The following is a 20,419-nucleotide window of genomic DNA, read 5'->3' on the forward strand; positions in this document are numbered from 1 at the left end:
TAGACTTCTGAAGTAATAGATGTGCAGTTGTGCATCAAAGCTTAATAAATGGAGAGATGGTCATGTGAGCACGGGAGGCCCATGTCCCACTTTACGGTGCTACAAGGTCTGCTGTGCAAACCCAGCATGTACAGAAGACAGCTGAAGAACCAGGGGACTTGAAGAGGGAAAGGTTGAGTGCTTCTACCCTCTTTTTATAAGATTTACACATTCTCCTTTCCAAGTGTTTCTTTGCTATAGCTGGACCTGGAGAGGGGGGATTGCCTGGGGATGCTCAGTCCTAGAGCTGAGGCTTGAGGTAAGCATCCAGAACTGCTAAACTCATATAAAATGGACAGGAATTGGTATAATTTGGAAAAAACTTTTCTGTCAGTCTTTGTGACTGACTTGAGCTGTGCCAGTGACATCATCCTCAAGATCTTACATTGTTTCATTAGGCAAAATTATGTTATTCAATGGAGTAGTGTTATTTAATGCGTTATTTAATTTTGGGTGGTCCTGCATGGAGCCAAGAGTTGGACTCTGTGATTCTAATGGGTCCCTTCCAACTTGGGATATTCTGTAGTCCTATGATGCTATGAGTCATTGGGAAAACGTTTAATACTGTTAAATCTGGAAGGACTCATTACTTTGGTAATCAAGTTTTGTCCCCTGACATAAGTTTCCTCTGTGTACTTGTGCAACATTACTACTGCTGAGGCTTTCTTCAGCCACTGCCCCTTGGCTCTCTTCCCTTAGCCCCCTCAGATGTCACCATTGCCAGTAATAGTAAAATCAATGAAAAAATGTGATTCTGTTGATTAACAAGAAGGTTTGCAAGAGATCTTGATCATGAACGCATAATGTGGGCCACAGATAGCAGTGGAGAGCTGGAGAGGTTTTGTTTCTCATATGGAAAGACTGATGAGTCTCAAGACTAAGTTGGTATTCGTGCCCAGAAAATGTAGCACAGGTGTTGTATGCATTGCTTTTATATAAAGTATTAACACTTAAAATTTGATTTTTTTAGCATTTTGAAAAGCATACTGTCTGACAGGAGTCAAGTTTGATATTTTTTGGAAGAGGTATGTTTTGTATCAGCAACAAGTAGACAAAAGCTTTCAGCAACTTGTTTCATTTGTCACAAGTGAGCATTTGATGCTACTGCTTCCTCCATATTAGGTAAAAGCTTTTATAAAACACTCATAAATGTTCATGAATTCTATAGTTACTACTGAATCATAATGAATGTCTAAGCAAACTTGCAGATATTTAGCAATCTTTTATACTGTGCACGTCTTCTTTACTCCAACCTAACCCTTCAAAATAGGAGAATTATTCATTCTTTGTATTAGGGATCACTTGGTCCCAAGAAGGGACTTGATGAGGGGGAAAAAAAAGATGTGCTAGCAATGTGCCCATGGGACAGAAAAGGCCACCAGAATGCTGGACTGCATTAGGCAGTGCATTGCCAGCAGATTGAGGGAAGTGATCCTGCCCCTCTGCTCAGCACTGATGGGGATGCACCTGGATTATGGGCCTGGTTCTGGGCTTCTCAGTACAAGAGAGACAAGGACTTACTGGCATCAATCCAGTAAGATGATAAAAGGATTGAAGCATCTCTCTATGAGAGAGTTGGGACTGTTCCACTTGGAGCAGGCGTGGTCCAGAGGCAACTTATTGATGTGCCTAGCTTCCTGATTGGAGTGCAGAGGTGGGGAATAAAGAGTACAAAACCAAACTCTTTTCAGATGCATCCAGTGATAGGGCAAGAGGCAGTGGGTGCAGACTGAAAAACAAGAAATTCCATTTGAACATAATGATTGACATTTGACATTTGGACTAGATGATCTTTGGAAGTCTTTTCCAAACTTTGTGATTCTGTAAGAATAAGCTGCTTTTTTTTTTTTTTTTCTTTTTTTTTTCCTGTGCAAGTAACTGAGCACTGGCACAGGTTGCCCAGAGAGATTGCGGATTCCCTCATATTGGAAATCTTCAAACCCGAAATGGATGCAGTTCTGAGCAATTAACTTTTGCTGTCCTTGGACTGGACTAGCAATTTCCACAATCTCTTCCAACCTCAGTTATTTTGCATTTTGGTAGTGTCTGGGATGCAGCAAACGAGGAGCCTGTTGCATAGTTATTAGGACACTGATCTGCACTTTGAGCAGCATGGAGTTGAGCAGGCTTCCTATTTCCACTGCAGAACCAATCAGCTATTAGATGATGACTTGTATTCATTAATGACATTAAATGGATTTTTAACATGGAAACGAGAAGAGGAAAGCAGGGTAACTCATTATTAGCTATGGGTTTGCCTGAAGCAAATTTCCCGTGTTAAAACACTTAAAAGCAAGTACAGAATTTATGGTGTGTCATTAGATTTTAAACCTAAATAAGTCCAGTTGTTGTATGGCTAATAATGCAAATTATAAGTCAGCTTCAGTGTAAAGCAGTAAATATGTACTGTCCACTTAAACATGCTTTACCCCTCCTCCCTCTTTTCCATTAATATTTTATACCCCTGAAGAGATGTTCTCAACATATTATGTACACTAGCATACTGTTCTCATGGTATTCCTGGATTTCATTACAAAGAAGCCTGAAGAGTGTACCACTGCTCTGCTGCTTGTGATGCTAGCTTGGAAATTGCTTGGAGCAACAACAGCAAGTGTCAACAGGGAGCCATATTAATTATTTGGAATGTGCCTCATAAGAGGAATCAACTGCTTTTATTGCAGCACGAATATTACTTGAAACAGGAAGGTTACTCTAGCTGTTATCGTAATCTATGTGTCATTAACTTTCCGTGTTTAGAAAAAGAGATTAACAACCCTGTAAATTGTTACAGTAAATAGATGAATTATAACAACATGTTTTTTATTATAAATAAAAGTTTCTTGATATAGTTGCTTCCAAATTACTGGAGAAGAATTGAGTCTCTACCTACTGGGAAGCTGCATGGCAGTGTTGAGAACAGAAAAGCTTCCATTCAGGTGAAAGCAACGCTAAGCTCCGCAAAGCAGTATCTGTATCTTCTGCAGATGGGACAAACAGATGCAGTTGTACTTCATACCATACTTCCTTCAGAAATTTTTGTGACACAGAACTGCTAGTTTGCCTCTTAGAGTGAAATTAACACATTGAATGGGTTTCTGTGAAACTGGTTGACTTCTGTGGCATATGGCCCCTTAAGAGAACATTGTGCAAAATGTACATGGTAAAACAGGTATAAGTTCTGAGTAGATGCCTCTACAAAATGGAAGTTCATCTTCCTTTTGAACATTAGTGTATGTGAAAAATGTGCTTTAGAAAAAATACAAACCTGTTCTGAGTCCTGGGCCACAAAAATGTTGTATGTTCCATTATACCCTAATAGATTTCTGTAGAAAACAGCACAACTAAAACACTTATTTGTCCACAGGGCAGGCTCACCATGGGCAGGTTTCCTATATTGCCCCACCAATCCACCTCGATTCGGATCTGGAGCGACCACCATCTAAGGGTGAGTCAGAGGTGCAGTCTCCATGCATGTGCATTGTGAAAGGGCCAAATACATGAGTGTATGTCATTCATTTGTTCATTGAGTAGCTGCAGTTAGCATGCTTCATGCAAGTGCTCAGGAGCAAATAATTTCCTATGGAAGTATTGTATGAGAGAGAACTGTGTCCCATGTGCCATATTATGTAGCTTTGAGTACACCATTTTGTTCACAAGTCACATTGCTTTCTCCACTAGCTCACTTCTGGGATATGTTAACTTCAGCTCTTACCCTCCGCATGCTGCATTTCCTTTCTAATTGTAGTGCACAGGCAAAGGGGACTTGTAGCAGTATACAAAAGAGCATGTTTCAGCTGCCTTCAGGTGAGTGAAGGTATATAGGTATTTTGCAGCAGTTCAGTCCTGGATTCCATCCATGTTACCATTATCAAGGATTTTTTCAAAATTGGTAGAGAGACATGGTAACTCTAGAGGATGACTTCAGTTTTAGGCTACCTAATTAGTAGCTAATATGTGTGGACTGAACCCAGAGTAGCTCTGCTAAGATATGTGCCTCTGTTGAATTGTGAAAATAAGGTGATATGAAAGTGAGCCTTTGATTTCTCAGCCTGATTTAGGGGATCTTCACCTAGCTGCATTGTGATGAATCCTCACTGGAGGATTCCCCGTGGCCTGTGGAAATGGCCTCAGACCCAGAGTATGCATTCACTGCTACAAATCAAGCAGCATATGAAGAGATTTCTTGATCGGCTTCAGGAATGTGTAGGAACAACAAACACAAGGAGTGTTATGGAAGAAAGGAATGGGAGGAAATATGGCAGCCAGTGTGCTAGCAGGTAGATAACACTATAGATTAGGGTTTTTTGTTTTGTTTTGTTTTGTTTTGTTCCCTTCTCCTGCCCTTCAAAACATGTTGCAGTGGCAGAAAAGGTATGGGCTTGTCCTTTGTAGTGATTTTGCTGTTCTGCCTAAGTACTGTAAGGCTGAGAGCACGTTTGTGCGGGTATATGTTTCTCTAAAATATGTGCTTGAAAAATATGTTAATGAAAGATTAATCTGGATAGATTCACTGTCATTACATTATATGAAAAAATCTGTCCTCTGAATTTCACTTCTTTGTGCATTTCTAATATTCTCAGAGACAGAACAACCTTTGTGTCAGTGAATTGCAGCTGCAACTGCAAACATATTCCTACACCTCCAATAGCCGAAGGACTTTGTAGTCTAAATGAAAGCATACCATTAATGCACTTGGTATGAAAGGCTGTCTTAAGTTCAAGTGAGCTTTTCCATCACCATCCATGCTCTTGAGCCGTAATTCGATCAAGTAAATGTTTGTTTCCCTTTGTAAGTGTGAATGTGTTTTCTCAGCTGATGAAGTAATGAAAATGAAGGAATTGACTCTTGCTATACAAAACCAGCCTCAGCACAATTATTCATTGCTAGCTCCTCTTGCATCTCTATGAGATAGAACTATGTTCTGGAGAGCAGATGATGCTGGATTCATGGTGCTGTCTCCAAAGTTAGTCTTGTTGTGAGTCAGATCGATCACATACAGTCTCCTGGCAGTCTACAGCTTCCATTCATTTTTGGGTGAGGTACACCCAAAGATGAGATTTGACACATATGAAATTGTCAACTTATTCTAAGCTACATGAAAACCTCAAGGTTTATAATAAAACTTGCCAGCCAAAAGCAGATTTTTTAGCAAAGCACTCCAATAAAGCAGAAACAGACAGGAATTTCAGGACCTTCTCACTCAAATCCTACTTTGATGTTGAGTGTAATGATTCAGAACTTAATTAGAATAGGTCAGTGTACATCTTTGTCATGGAGTCTGAAGCAGTCTATATGGAATGAAACAGCAAGGAGAATGAAACAACAGCAAAGATGATGCTGTGCCTTACTTTCTCCAAGGTAAAAGAGCTAAGGATTATCAAAAACCTTCAGTAATCTGCCATTTGGGAGGGCATAGCTACCTCTGCAAGATGAATGCCACTGCCAACAGGAGCAGGGCAACGTCTATCACACAGAACAGTTGCAGCACTTGCAGAGAAGGTAAAATAGAGTTTGTTCAACATAAACTGCTGCATTAACTGCTTCCACTGGGCCATCCACCCCCCAGCTGAGACATTTTAAAGAAAGGACTGCTTAGTGTGGAAGGAATTATGTTGCTGGTGCCACATGCTGGTAGAAGGACTTGAATCCCTTTTGTAATTTAATGGGAGAGAACCAGGGAGGCAGCCAATCCAGTAGCTGGTGTCTGGGGGGGGTGTTAAAAATATGGTAATTGGTACTGTCTCCTGAGGAAGAGCAAGGCTTTCCTTTGGCCCTGGGACATGTACATCTAGCTATGCATATGCTGCCTCATTTCCAGCCTCAGTGCCCAAAATCCATTAGGACATTCTAAAAATCCTGGTGTGATTTTTTGTTTGTTTGTTTTTTTCTAAGCATGTAGCAGTTATAAAGTGGCTCTTTTTTGGGCTACGTTTTCTGAGACTACGGGACACACTCAGATTATGTTTCAAGCTTTATCCCGTTGCCACAAGGTGTATTTAAAAAAAAAAGGAGGACAAAACAACCTTTATCATGAAGCAATTGTTGATTCTCCACAATTTCAATAACTGGGACTTTAAATATAGAGTACCAGTTTACAACAGTGAACATAAACCACTAAATGCTTTAGTTGCTTTGATGCCCTTCATTTCCCTTCCATGTTCTCCCTAGCACTGAGCTGAACATCAGTTACTGGTTAGTGTTGCACTTAAAGTGACAAAAAGAACATAGGTGATAGCCACCTTACAGTTTTAATTGTAATAAATGAAAATTGAGCCAGGTTAAGGATATAAAAACATCTTTCCTTCCTGTATTAAAAACTGTACAGATTTAGTGCTGTTGTAGGTCTATGCAGTTGCAATTGTCAGCTGGCAGATTTATCGGTAACTGCTTCTTCCTTCTCCTTTTTAAAAATTTTATCGCTGGTGACATTTACCCACATTGTTTATGCATGCAGTGCATTTTTACCTGCCTTTCAGAGTCCTGATGCTCGTGCTGAATAGAGTATAAACTCCAGTAGTTTACTAGTACATTAGTGTCATCATACATTACAGGGTAATTACTCTGAGCCACTGCTCTGTATAGTAATGCAGTAATGACACCGTAAATCACTTAATAGAAATAAGGTGCTGTATCAGCATTTGAAACAAGACGCTGATTTTTACCCACCCCCTTTTTAATTTGAGAGTATTTTCAAATTAGTTCCATATATGAAGCATTGTTAACCATTATTTTTATACTTCCTCTCCGTCTGATGATTCAGGTGCATTACTTATACTCACCTGTTTACACTGTCCATATGCAGAATGATTCCAGGGATAGATAAGTTCTTGGACCAATGAATATAAGTAAAATGCCCTGGGGTTGCCAAAGCAGTCACAAAGTTGTGTCTTCATCATGCATGGTCCCGATGATGATGCAAGCTAGGACTGGTGGCTAGATTTTGAAATCATAGAATCATCTTCGTAGGCCTCCTTTGGATGATCCCTAATAGTTTTTTTTGTTCTTCTTGTATCATGGCACCCAAAACTGCACCCAGTGCTGGAGGTGAGGCTGCACAGTGCAGAGCAGAGTGAAACAACCCCTACCCTCACTCGGTGGCAGTGCTGGGTCTGGAGCACCCCAGGGTATGGTTAGTCATTTGTCTACAGGATACACTGCTGTCTCAGATCCAACTTATCATCAACAAGAATGCCCAAATCCCTTTTCTGGAGGGCTGTTCTCCAATCTCTTAAGCCTCCCATTTTGAGGCTAGTGTATAAAGAGAATCTACTTACCTTGGTGAGCTCTGTTCCCTGTCTTCCATGGGTAGCCAACAGTGTTCCAAGAACCTTTCTTTCACTTGGGCAGTCCTGTTTTACTGAGCTGTAGCTGTCAATCATTGTACTATGGCACCAAACCCTTTCTTGTAGTCATACTTGTGATCTCATAGGCTGAGAATTAAACCTATGTTTAAAAATGGATCATTGGTTACTGATAATAGCAAGGAATTTCACAGATAAGGGTGATTCTGATACACTGCCTTAGAAAGAAATTCGATGGAATTATCATATATAGCAATAAATTAAATTTAACATTTGGACTGAGTTTCCACCAGGTACTAAACTACAGTAGATAGAGTGAATTAAACTTACTGAATCCACACACTAAAACTATTTATAAAGCTTTATTGAAGCAGATTTGGGTGCATATGTGGAGTCATATTAAACATGAAATATATGTCTGGCTTTTAGAACTAGGCAGTCCAAGAAGCTCTCCTCCCCCATTGAGTTAGCATTTTGCAAAGGTTTCCTTCAAAATCAAAGCTCAAGGGGAGTAGTTGTCTTGGAGATTAATACACTTAAAGTCAGTGTGTTTCCAAAACAAGAAATTATTAGCAACACCATTTATTGCTCCCCAGCTCTGCTAATATATAGCAAATAAAGGAGAGATGGGAGGTTTCTCACCCTTCCATGTGTATTTCTCAAGCAAGCAGGTTGTTCTGGTCCCAGCTCAGGTATCGGACTGTTTTCCTGTAAATCTCAGTTACATGGTTCAGCTTCCTTAGGCACAGAATCTCTTTTATAGGAAATCCTGTTGGATTTGCTATCAGGGAGACAAGCAGAGGTCTTGCTGTTTTTCTTCCTTTCTCTCCAGCTCAGCGGTGTGCCCCTTTATGCATCTTTCCCTCAAAAGCTGGGCCCACTTTATCATTTTTCTTCCTCTTTACATTTGCAAAGTCTGAGGAATAGTCAACCGCTCCTGAGCATCAGAAGCACTGCAAAATCTTATTACCAAAAATAGATCAGGTTTGGGGATGCACACATTCTGGGCCTTTTTTTTCCTCCTCCCAGAGGTCCCTCAAAAGGTCGCTGGTTTTGCAGATGATGTGGGAGGATGTGACAGCCGGTTACCAGCAGGGCTGGTTGCAGAGCCCAGCACTTCTTCCTTCCCAGACCCAGAAAGGGGGACACAGCGCAGTGTGGCCCTGTGGCGCTTCCTGTGATAATTGAACCCGACGCACAGAGCCACATGTCTCATGCTTGCCAGGCCCTGAAACACCCACTGTCCTGCTTTCCTCTCCCGTTTTCAAGGCTACGAGAGAGATGTGCTGTTTGGATGTTTCTGCTCAGAGCTGATGGTGACCAGATACCTCCTAATTCCTTCCAGGATTTTTCCGTTTTTGCTCAAGCCTCCTTAATTTACTCAGCTTGGGAGTCCTTTACAGTGTCCCTCTGCTTTTCTTCCAGATCCCAATTGTACTTAACCTTGCTCCTTCCCTTTAGGGTTAGTTACAGCAACACAGTTTTCTGATTCTTAAGGCAAAATTACTTTCCTGCCGTATTTCAGGAGGAGGTGTCCAAGTGAGAGGCTATTTCACCACTTTAGAGCCATGATGAGACCATGCGCTGGATGGTGGTCAGGGTCTCCCATGCTTGGCAGCTTATTCCTTTGTCCCCATCCAATGCTGGGTTGCTATATGATGTCTCACCCTTCATCTCTCTCCTGTTGTTTTCTTTGCTTTTGCTCAGCCTTTTCTCCAACAATGACTGCTCTTGGGTCTTTTCTTTTACAACCACTGTGTACACACCACCGCAGGATCTCATTCCTCCTGAGCTGGGGAATAAACACTCATTGATTGCAACAAGCAAGAGAAACATATGCAGAATTTTCTCATCTGAGAACTGCTGTTTCACCAGTTATTTGGAGGTGACCATTCACAGTAAGCTCACTGTAAAGCTACTGTCATTGGAAAGGTTTCTCCATGACTGTGAGCATTACATGTGCAGTGAATTTTGAGCTGTCTTACTTTGAAGGCATATGTATAGAATCATTTGCTGGATTATTTATTTTTCACTTGAACTCAACTTTTTGTCATGATAGGCAACTCATTTAAAGGCTTCAGTTTCTGCACTGGAGATGAGTCTTTAAACAGCTCAGTGTAATGATAGAGAGTTGTGAAGATAATGGAGAGTAAGCTCTGATAAAAGTATATGATGCTTTTCCCAGTCTTATCCACAGCTCTTCAAAAATCTGTTGTCACAGTTCAGATTTGTTCTGAAACGTCCATCTTCCTGGGTATTCTGACTTCCTGAAGCAGGCAGATGCTTTGAACATAGGTCGTGCTCAGTATTCATAAATTCCTCATCTAGGTATTGTGAGCGATGATAACTGGCATCATGTCCAGAGTGGTCAGAGCTCCTGGAAATCCTGCAGCAAGCCAAGAGTCCTCCTGTTGGCTTGTTATGATCAGCAAGGCCCTCTTTCTGTCCTATAGCTAATCCATAGTCAGAGAAAGTTAATTGCATGCTGTTCACCGATTTCTTTTTACTCTGGTGTTGAACTGTTGCTCTTATTTCTTTGGAATGTGTGTTTTCATAGCAGAGGAGGACCTCAGGGCATTGCTGTTTATTTATAAGATAACAGCGTTCTCTCCAGCAGAAAGCCGGAGCTAACAGAGTCTCTCAAGGAGGAGTGCTAAATCGCGTATGCTGGTGGGAACTGTTCAAAGTATTTACACTTGAAAATATTTAAGGAATTGAAGGGAAGAAGGAGTCTGAGTGATGTTTAACACCTTTTACGTTATTCCTACAAGTCTTAAAAAAAAAAAAAAACATTTTAACTTGCTTTTTTTTTTTTTAACCAACTAGCTGCCTCCTTGCATAGGAGCTTCTCTGTGGAGATTAGCATAAAATGTGATTTAAAGTGCCTTGAATTGTTATTATTTTTAGGCTTTTTCAAGATACAGTATGATCTGATATGTGCAAAGTGGACAGAGATGCCTACCCAGGAGATTGTTTTGACAGTGGGTTTCATTTTCCAGTGTACTGAGTCGTGCCACTCACTATCAGTGGGGGAGGTTCTCACCTGCCCAGCAGTGGTAACAGCTGGAAAGCAGAGCCAGCCATGGCAGTACACCCTCAAGCATCACTAATCCAAAGTGAATGTCCTATTACCAGCTTGAGAAAAAGCTGTTGAACTAATTCAATGTGGAAAATGAATGCAACACTGCATACAGCATGAGACTCTTCTCAAACTTTTTTTTTTCCATTTTCTGCCAGACTAATTTTTGGCTACACTTCTTTTTCTGAAATATTTATAGGGCAAATAACTGTTTTAAATGAGCAGATGGGGGAGACATAAGACAAGCTGTTAAATTAATAAACATGTGTGGTGCTTTATCAGTAAGGGAGCCCATTTTGGCATTTCTTCTGGATGATTTGTACGGCCTATCACCATTGCACCTGGTGCAGGAACAAGAAATGGGCACTTAATAACCAAACAATGTGCAAACTCCTTCCATTATAACTTCATTATGTCAGATATAATCGTCTATAACTAGATGTCAGATCCATAATTTATGTCCAGCTTCCCTGTGGAATAGTGGCCTTATGAATGAATGGCCCCATTAATGGGAAGGAGCTTTTACTGTAACTTTTCCCCTCCTGGTACACAGTCCATTTTGTCATCTGGTATTAATTCTGAATCACTTCAGGGCTGCAGAAAAAAATGCCTGTTATATTTATATTTGTGTAATGGGAGAAGATAGCAAGTAAATCATACAAGAGATCAAATTTCAGGTCCACCAAATTCCAAAACCACGTGTCTATTTAGAAGAGAATGATATCAGTCTGTAGCAATTTGATTAGAAGGCGTAACTGGTCTTCACTTTGCCTATTCAGAGATACTAAAAGGTGCACAATTTGAGATAACGTTTCTTACAGGAACTTGCTGCCATCACTGAAGAGTGTAGCCCAGGAAAGGTTATATCTGCCATGCTGTTTGTGTCGTTTGCCAGGTCCTGCTTCTTACATCATGTGAGGTCTACTTGTAAAAGCACTCCATGATGTACATGATGAAGTATGTCATCATCACCTGAAAAGGGGTATAGGAGGTAATGGGGATTTTTCTGGACAGGACTTGTGGATATTAACAAGAATTTAAAATTCCAAGGATCAGAGAGATGCGAATCTCATTACGAAAGGTCTTTTATACATTTATAGGACTTTTTTTTAAAAATATTTTTTTAATATGCAGCCTTGTTTGAGTGGCAGAGAATTCCAGGAGTGAACAAATTGATACTCTGAATCTGCAAGACAGTTTGTTAGCAGTACAGTTAGGAAGCCACTCCTAATGTGGCAGTACTTTGGTGCAGTTACTGAGTTAGAAAACAGATTTTATTCCATTGCAGCTACAAGAGGTAGTGTTTTATTCTTCACTGAGATGAAAAATTTTTCACTGGATGAAAAATTACCCAGTTAATACTATTTATAGTAGCAGATGACTTCTTAGTGTCTGGTAGAGTTTTCCATTGCTAGAATGAAATTATTTTTAGACTAGATAATAAATGCTATGTTTACCTAACAAAATATTAATGCTTCCTGGACTTGTAACTTGGATTTCTGAATGGCACGTATGCTAAAATATTTGAAGTGGTGGAATGTTGTGTTACATCTATAGCATTTTCTACTGGCAAATGTTTTTGGTTTTTTTTCCTACTTTTTCTTTAATGTTGCTGTTATATTAGAGCTTTTAGTCACCAAAAAGAACTTGTAGAAAATTCAGTGTCCCTTGGAAGATCTTTTCTCCTTTGCAAAAGTAATGTAAGAAATGTAAGTTTGGGGTTAGTTTCAATAAAATCTGTGGTATGGAGTTAGGTCAGGAAAAATGTGTTCAATCCTTTCAATAAATTATGTCCCACTGCATTCGTTGGTAGCAAATTAGTTGACAAAAGTGATCCAAAGCGACCCTGTTGCTGTGCCACCTAGATGCAAGTATGAGATAAGTTAGGAAAGTCAGCTGGTAAAGACTTGGGCTGTTCTAATGGAGACTGGCTGCCTTCCAATAAAACATAGAAGTGTCTTAATAGTCATTATCAAGTTTGGTGTAATCTCACTGAAGTTCATCAGACTCATGCTGGGCGTTTCTAGAAAGTCAACCAATTTCCCATGCGAGCAAATCATGTTAGATTCACACATGCTGTTGACAGCATTGAGTCAAAAGATGAGTTCTTGTGTTCATATGGTGGCTCTTCAGGGAGCTATGCAGTGGTATTTTCTGTTGCTAAACAGTAGTGCTTTTCTACAGCATTTGGCACTTGGAATTATTTGGAGTTGAATCAGAAACTGTTGGAAAAAAAGATACTTCCAGCAAGCAGTCAGTTTTCCAGTTCCTTCTAATGTGCTTGGTTTTAGAGTCCAGTTCAGCCCTTGAATTTCCTGAAAATGAATTGTTGAATTTTTATTCTTCCCTTTTTATATTGTTCTATACAGGAGAATTCTAGTGATGTGTTAGAGTCTGTTCAGAAAGAGATATATTCCAATGAATTGGGTACCCAGCTCCTGAAAAGGTCTTTTGGAAATCTCAGTCTTAGTAAATGCATGCTAAATACTGATTAACCGATAAGCATTACGAAGCCTTGTTGTTAAGATTGTGTCTTGGCTCTCTCTTAAGAGGTTTTGTTATTTAAGCTTTTCAGCCAAGTAAATTTGGCATGATATTATGATAACTATGATATTTGCACAGAAGACAAGAACTGCTATCTTCTAGATCCTAATGGTTTATTACTGCCTTCACATTGGCTCAGTAGAGTTCATTCTCCCTGAAAACATTCAGGAAGCAGTATTTAAAATATCTCAACTGCCTTTGAGAAAAAGATTTGGTTTGGTAAAATTAGTTATAAGAGTTAGAGGTCCAAGGGACGTGAGGGCACAATCCAGCCCATGGGGCTGTTGGCAAGGAGCTGCCATGGGTGGGGAGAACTAAATGGACATGGGTCAAGGAGAAGACTTTGCCCATAACCAGATGAGGTCACCTGTACATGTTAGCTCTGTGTTAGGCTATACTCTTAGTGCAGCCAGCATCAGCCTCCAGCTGATATGAGTTTGCATGAAATTCTCCTCTCATATGGGTGTGGTCTAAGGGACAAACAAGCTCTTACCTTTTTCCTTTTGTAGATGTGGTACACTGGGACTCTTAAGAATGGACAGCTCTAGATTAAGTATGCTAATCTGTAGCAAGTTTATCCTTTGCTTCATTGCAGCTTTATTTTTCCTGGAGAAAATCGGTAGTGCTTTCTTCATAAAAAAAATGACCGCAATTATGGATGCTATCCTGGTAGTCTCTCCTTTAGATTTGCTGTATTTCCTCTACATCCTGGTTTCATCTTTATTTCATTAAGAGTGCTGCTTTGCGCAGATATGTGTGCATGTGCCTCTATTATGCCCACAAATTTAGCAGTAGACATGCAGCAAAATAATACTGAGTAAACAATTACATTTCATTTTCTGGAATAAAAGGAAATGTGTGTTCATAAATCTTCCTTTACAAAATCTGTGTTTGGGAGTAGAAAGAAGATGAGGTTTCTAAATTCATGAAGGCCCTTTGCAGTGGAATCCTGTGTGCCACTGAAGTGTAACAAGCTTATTTATATTTTATTGTGCTTCTGGATCAAGCTGTATTATTATGGGCTGCATTCCCCAGATACTATAGCTGTTGCTAAGGAAAGGGTACATTATGTTAATATCTTGTGATAATAACTATGCAAGCTAGGTTCTGTAGGTTGATAAAGGTAAGGAGAAAAAAAAAATGAGGTTAATGCACTGTTTCGATTAGAGACTCCATAGATTGTAGGTCACATTTAAAGACATAAATTAAGCTTGAATTTGAGAATTCAAGAGAAAATGCGAAAAAATCAAACAATTGACAGAATTTATTTACTGAACTTCTAATTTGCTTAGCAGTAGGGATCTGGAACCAGCCCGGCTAAGAGAAAACTTGGCAGAAGCGAACTAAATGCTTTTACCAGACATGTTCAGTGAAGAATTTCTCAGCATTTTTCATGCCTTAATGTGTTCTGATCATGTAAACAGAACATTCATCCTTAATCCCTGTTTCCTGGCCATTTCCAGTGCTGGTGTCTTTTATGTGATTTAGGTACCTTCTGATTCATTTAATGTTAGGTTGATTCACTAAGAGCCTACAATCAAGCAGTACACAGCACAATACGTAAAGTAAAATGGCAACATAATGCATTCACTTCAGTGTGTGAAAGAAAAGGCCAGAGTCACAAGGAAGATAATAATGTCCATGCTGGGTATTTTAAAAAATATGCTATACAGACTGTATTGATGAGTATTATAAAAATGTTTACAAAACAAGTAAAATAAACAAGGAAGGATCTTGGCATTCTTCCTAAGGGAACGCTCTGAACCAAGTTTCTGCTTTCCAAACTGCTTTCTCATTAATAATGCTGCCAAGGCATGAAACAGCCAGACAGAGGGCTGAATGGTTAGGAGCCTGTCCGAGTGCTCACATACCCTGCAGCATGAGCATGCACGTAGCTGATACAACAAGAACAGCATCCTTGGAAGCGTCGTGGGTGACCACGGACACAGTGCTTTTTGCTCCAATCTCGTACAGTGGATTCTATGACCCATAACAGGGCTTCAGTAAAGTTAACATTGCATATTGCTAGTAAAGCCATTATAATTCACGTTATACCTCATTGTGCGCACCCGAGCGTAGAAAGTAAGGTGCCTGACTTGGAAAGTTTCACTCACTTAGAAAGTAAATACAGGAGAAGAGAGTAGATAGAGAGGTGGGAAGGCAAGTAGAAGTCAGTACTAAGAGGCAGTGGGTACTTCATGCTGGAAACATGTGTTGTAAAGAAGGAAATGGAATGGATGAAGAGATTACTTTGCATTCAGAGAGTATTTGGGAGGGGAAGCAGAAGCTGGAACATCACTTCAGGTGAGGAGGAAAGATTTGGATAAGAGAAAAAGACCCAGCAGAAGCTCTCAGGGAAAGGCAGCATGTGCTGAAAATAGCAGGAACTCTGAGGCACACAGATGTAGGGAAAGCTGATCTGTCTGGGGTGACATGTTACCAGGGTGTGGACTAGAGATGGGGCCAGTGGGAGAGCTATGAGAGGGTAACAGCAGACTGCAAAGTTTGGGAGAGGGTGAGAGCAGAGGGCTTGTTGAGCAAGCCGTGCAGCTGGGAGTGGTGGAAGGCTAGATGAGCTGGAAAGGGAAGGATTAAATGCCTGTGTTGCGTTATACATAACACATACAGAGGTTTAAAATAGCCCTCTTCCAACCCTTTAGCTTAGGACAGTTGGGAATTTCAGCTGCTGGACTGCTACCTCCAGCAGCTAAGCACATGGTAATAACACACTTACCCTCCTGCTTTCCCACCCTCAGCAGCCATTCCTACTGACTCTCTTCTTCCCAGCTTTCGCACCAAGTTGCTTCAATTTAACAGCAAAAATCTAGACTTCTCCTTGAGAATCCTTAACTGCTCCTTGCCTGCTTTCTTGGCAGAGATACAGAACTCAGCCCAAATATTGAGAGAGAACAGATCACTAATGTTTCTCAGTCTGTCAAGGTCTCCTTGTCAAGCTGACCCCTTGTATCTTCTGCTCCTGTCCCTTTTAGACAGATTGAGGCAGCTGTGCATGCTGACTCCCAAGGCTGTGGACTGGAATGTCCAAAGTCCTTGGCCCCATCATCCACCCATGGTTTTACAAAGTGTATGCCCCCTTATGGCCAGTGGCTTGTGCTTATCTTTAAAGCACATTGCTCCTCCACATTGTGTTTGATTAAATAACTGTAGCTTGGAGTAGATATTTTGCATGTAAGCTGACAGGGTTGTCACTGTGAGTATTTTGCAATCATTTGTTTAATTAGCTGAAGCTCTTTAGGGAGAAGTTTATGAAATGGCATACTCCCAAAGTCTAATTTAAATCTGTTTTGCTTTTTTGATGGAGGACTCATAATGCAGAGCATTAAAAAAAATGTATGAGTGAATGGAAAGCAACAAAACCCCTTCTGTTAATGGGCAGTTCCTCAGTAACGAACCTGCCCAAATATAGAAAGGAAATTACATTGGGTAAAATGACCTACAAGAGGGGAAATTGGAATCAAGTCTATGCAGCTGTCTTGTCTTCTCTTGTCTTTTCTTTTTTTTTTTTTTTTTTAACCTGTATTTCCCCTCTGTTTTCTGTTAGAGCAATGCTTAATTAAGCTTCTCCTTTGCTTGGAGGTTAATTCCTTTTCTAATCTACAGCTATTTTTTAGCAGAGGTTTTCATTACTGGAGCAAATGAATGCCTGAGACTAGAGAATGGCAGGAGCTGAGCCTCCATTAGCAGTAAGGGCTTTCTGCTCACAGTGCCACCTCCAGGCCTTGCTTTTAGAAGCAGGGCCTCTGCATGGTCACACAGACAGCTCCTTATCCTAGCTTTCTGGTTTCATTCACTGCAGCATCTGATGCACGGACTCAGATGTGAATGATCCAAACCGTTTATTACAAGTTTTAACATCACTTGTATGCCTTCACAAGTTTTCTTTTTCTAGCTTTCCCATCCACCCCTACAACTTTCCCATCCACCTTCACATGTTACAGAGCATTCTGCGAAACACTCTTCAACCGTTCATGCAGGCGCTTCTCCAGTCAGAGCCGTGAGACGTTCTTTCTTCTTCTAGAGGAGTCCTTGGTTCTCACGCTGTTTATCTTGCTCCACAACTGCTACTCTGAACAGTTTTTCTTGTATTCCCACAATTGATGTGGCTTCTCTTGAGGAATTTATATTCTACTCAGACAAGGGAAGGGGTTGTCCCACTCTGCTCTGTGCTGGTGCAATCTCTCCTTAAGCATTGTGTTTAGGCTTGTGCACCACAATATAAGAAAGACATAAAACTATTAAAGAGTGTCCAAAAGAGGACTATGCAGCTGATGAAGGAGGGCAAGATGTATGAGGAACAGCTGAGGTCCTTGGGTTTGCTCAGCCCAGAGCAGAAGAGGCTGAGGCGAAGCCTCATGGTGGCTACAGCTCCTGATAGGGAGCAGAGGGGCAGTGCTGAGCTCTGCTCTCTGTGACAGTGACAGGGCCTGAGGGAATGGCACGTAGCTGTGTCAGGGGAGGGATGAAGGAGTTGGGGAACGGCTCTTCACCAGAGGATGGTGAGCACAGAAGGCTCTCCTGGGCAACAGTCATAGCAGTAAGCCTGAAATATGGGTTGATTTTCAATGGTCCTGTGAGGAAGCAGCACTTGGACATGATGATCCTTGTGGGTTACTTCCAACTCAGGACATTCTATGATTCTATAGTGCTGCATCAGTGCTACACTGTCAGCGCTCACTAAATGCGGTTGGAGCCCTTCATTCTCGTGCAGACCCTAAACTGGCACTGGGAACTGTGGTAGTGGTGTTGAATTTTTGCTCCTAACCACTCCATCATGACAACAGGAAAGGCTGGGCATAAACAAGAAGCCATTGCTTGTTATACATAGACCAGATTTTATTCTGTTTCCGTGGTCTCATTGTGGGATTAGTCATTTCATGCTTCCACAAATAAATCTAGTTGCTGTGTGGAGGGGTTTTTCACTGTGGCACTTTATTGCCCTGTGAATACTTATTTCATGTCCTATGATCTTTTTTGGTGTAGGAGAAAAGAAAAAGGCAATTATAGAGCTGGCCAGTTACTGCTGACATAGCACAATTAAGTTGCTAATATTTCCTAAATGAGCAGGTAATGACAGAATTGCATGTTCTCTTCTACATGCTTGAAAAAGAAAAAAAAAAACAACAGAACTTTTGAACACATTTCTCTTTTTTGTGTTCTCTGAGCAATGTTGGTTGTGAGCTGCACACATGGATAAAATATTTTGCACTTTCTGACAATTTGTTATTTGGAAGATTTGGCACAATGAGAAATGGCAAAAGCAGCCCACGGAGCACTGACTTTTGCAATCAGTAGCTAGTGAAATTAGCATATTCTTTCTGTTTTGTTTGCACAGGCAATTACAAATTAGATCAAGAAAATATGCCCCTAGAGGTATGTTTGTGTTTTGTAAGAGAACATTGGCATGAGTAGGGGTAAATGTATTAGTACAAAGTGTTTTAGCCCCGTTCGTAGCCTGTACTGCTGGCTCCAAGCTACAAGTCTTGCAAAAAATTCAATAGAAATGGAAAAGAAGAAAAATGTGGGAGGGAAGGCAAAACAGAAGAAAATAAAGAGCTGTATAAAACAGCTAATTAGTATAGATTGCATTCAGCTGTGCAAGAGGTGCTGAGATGATAGGGATGGAGGAACGGAGGTGAGCACTGAGCAATGTGGGTTCTCATTCTTCCATCCAGACAAGGCATGTCCTTGAGCATTTCTGAGCTGACCAAGCATCCATCTACAGCTTGCTGGAAACTGCAGAACCTAAGGGCTGTGAGTGTAGAACCAGAGCAATGGGCACAGGCCTGAGTTTTGCCTCTGAGCCAATCCCACTGGGGGCTTGGATGTGTAGCATACCTGCCTTTGCTCTCAAATCTCCACTCTGAGGGAGGACTCCAGAACATAAACCAGCATCTCTTCAAGTCCTGCACTGGAGAGATGTAAGTAACAAGCAGCTTTTATTGACTGTAATTTCACTTGAATTAACTAGATGCCTGGGTGGTTGGTGGCTCCTACAGCCTGACAGCACTCCTGCAGCACTGGAAACCTCATTGCTTTACCTCACAACAGTTCTTATGCCAGAAAGCTTCAAAGGGCACAGTTCTCTTGGCATAACTGAAAAATAACTTGGCAAGTAAGTTCTGGAGGTTTATGCTCTTGTCTCAGCTGGGATACATAATGATCTAGTTACCTGCAATCTTTGATCTTCCTTTTGTTCTCTGGTTATCTTAGAGTTATGTGCTTAAGAAAACAGAGACAAAACAAAAAAGACATACACAAAAAAAGGAAATAGAGAATAAAAGAAAAAAAAAAAGAAGAAGATTGGAAACAAGGGCTGCAACGTGCAGGCAGGGCTGGGATGCAGCCTTGGCTCTGCTCTTTGTGTCCTCAGGGTGGTAGTGCAGCTATTGCTTCTCCCTGCCTTGCCAGCTGGCGCAGAGGGGAAGGCACATTGTACATTGAATTAGCTGCTTAGAGGTTTGTTTTAACCTGCGTTCCTGTATTTAAATGACACAGATACATATGCTCCTGCGCTTTGTTTCCTGAAGCTGTGTCAGGGGTGCTGGGGCAAATTGCTAACAGGCATTTTTGTGATAACACGCTAGATGAGAGAGTTTGAGCTGGGGACTGCAGGCACTGTCATATCAACACAGATGTAGAGAAAATCTCTTCTGCCGCTCTTGCAGCCTCAGGAACAGGGTAGGACTTCTGTGGGCAGCTGGCAAAAAGCTGTACAGGTGAAGAAATGATGAGCTAAAGGAAAAAAAAAAACACAGGGATCTCGTTGTATCTGGACAGAGGAAGACTCTCTCTCACACTACTTAAAGATAGCTGCATCTATTGTAAATTCTTGAAGAAACTAATATTGAAACTGGAAAGCTGAGAGCTTTCTGTCCAGCAGTTTTCAGAAGACAAAGGTACTGCTCGTCGTTTCAACCGCACACGAGGTGACTGCAGCCATCCACAGCATAGTTACTGAGATTGATCATGGTCTGTATCACTCATGGTCTTGTTTTGTCCTTGTATTTCTTTTACTAGGCATTGTTCTTGGCACTGATGAGCGGGTATTCTGAAAAGGGATGTATTACAGGAAAAGATAATCATGTCGTGGGATTTAAGCTGTTGAAGAAGAGAGCATAGTGCATGATCCATTTAAAATGATAAGTCTAGCTAAAAGACTTCGAAATTTTGCAGTGCATGGATCGTAATATACTGCAGAACATCCTTCATTGGGAGGAAGGGCTCAAAGCTGTGGAGCTTTTCAGCCTGCATCTATGAAATCACTTTAGTGCTTGGGTTTTTCATTTGGCTTTCTACTCTATTTGATTGTGGGCATGTTTGAATAATGTCAGAGCGGAAATTGGTTTTATTGGACTTAATTTTGTCCACAGAAAGATGTGTTTTGCCTTGAAATATGATGTAATTCCTGAGCAGAAGGGCTTCTCTTCAACTCAGA

General features: G+C 40.9%; 1 protein-coding gene across 9 annotated transcripts in view; it reads left to right on the forward strand.

Moving 5' to 3' along the window:
- Nucleotides 1–20,419, forward strand: part of ADGRL3 (adhesion G protein-coupled receptor L3) — a 488,009-nt gene that overhangs the window by 341,813 nt on the left and 125,777 nt on the right. For 8 of the 9 annotated variants that reach the window (XM_042871027.1, XM_042871034.1, XM_042871026.1 and 5 more), the window contains one exon: nucleotides 3,404–3,484. The exons of the other annotated variant lie outside the window; for it this stretch is intronic. In XM_042871027.1, coding sequence (XP_042726961.1) covers nucleotides 3,404–3,484 — 81 coding nt within the window. The remainder of the gene's footprint in view (nucleotides 1–3,403; nucleotides 3,485–20,419) is intronic. 9 annotated transcript variants of the gene reach the window in all.

Source organism: Lagopus leucura, unplaced genomic scaffold (genome assembly GCF_019238085.1).
Source record: "Lagopus leucura isolate 7727_CA_CO unplaced genomic scaffold, USGS_WTPT01 Super-Scaffold_100004, whole genome shotgun sequence".
In the NCBI taxonomy this organism is placed as follows: Eukaryota; Metazoa; Chordata; class Aves; order Galliformes; family Phasianidae; genus Lagopus; species Lagopus leucura.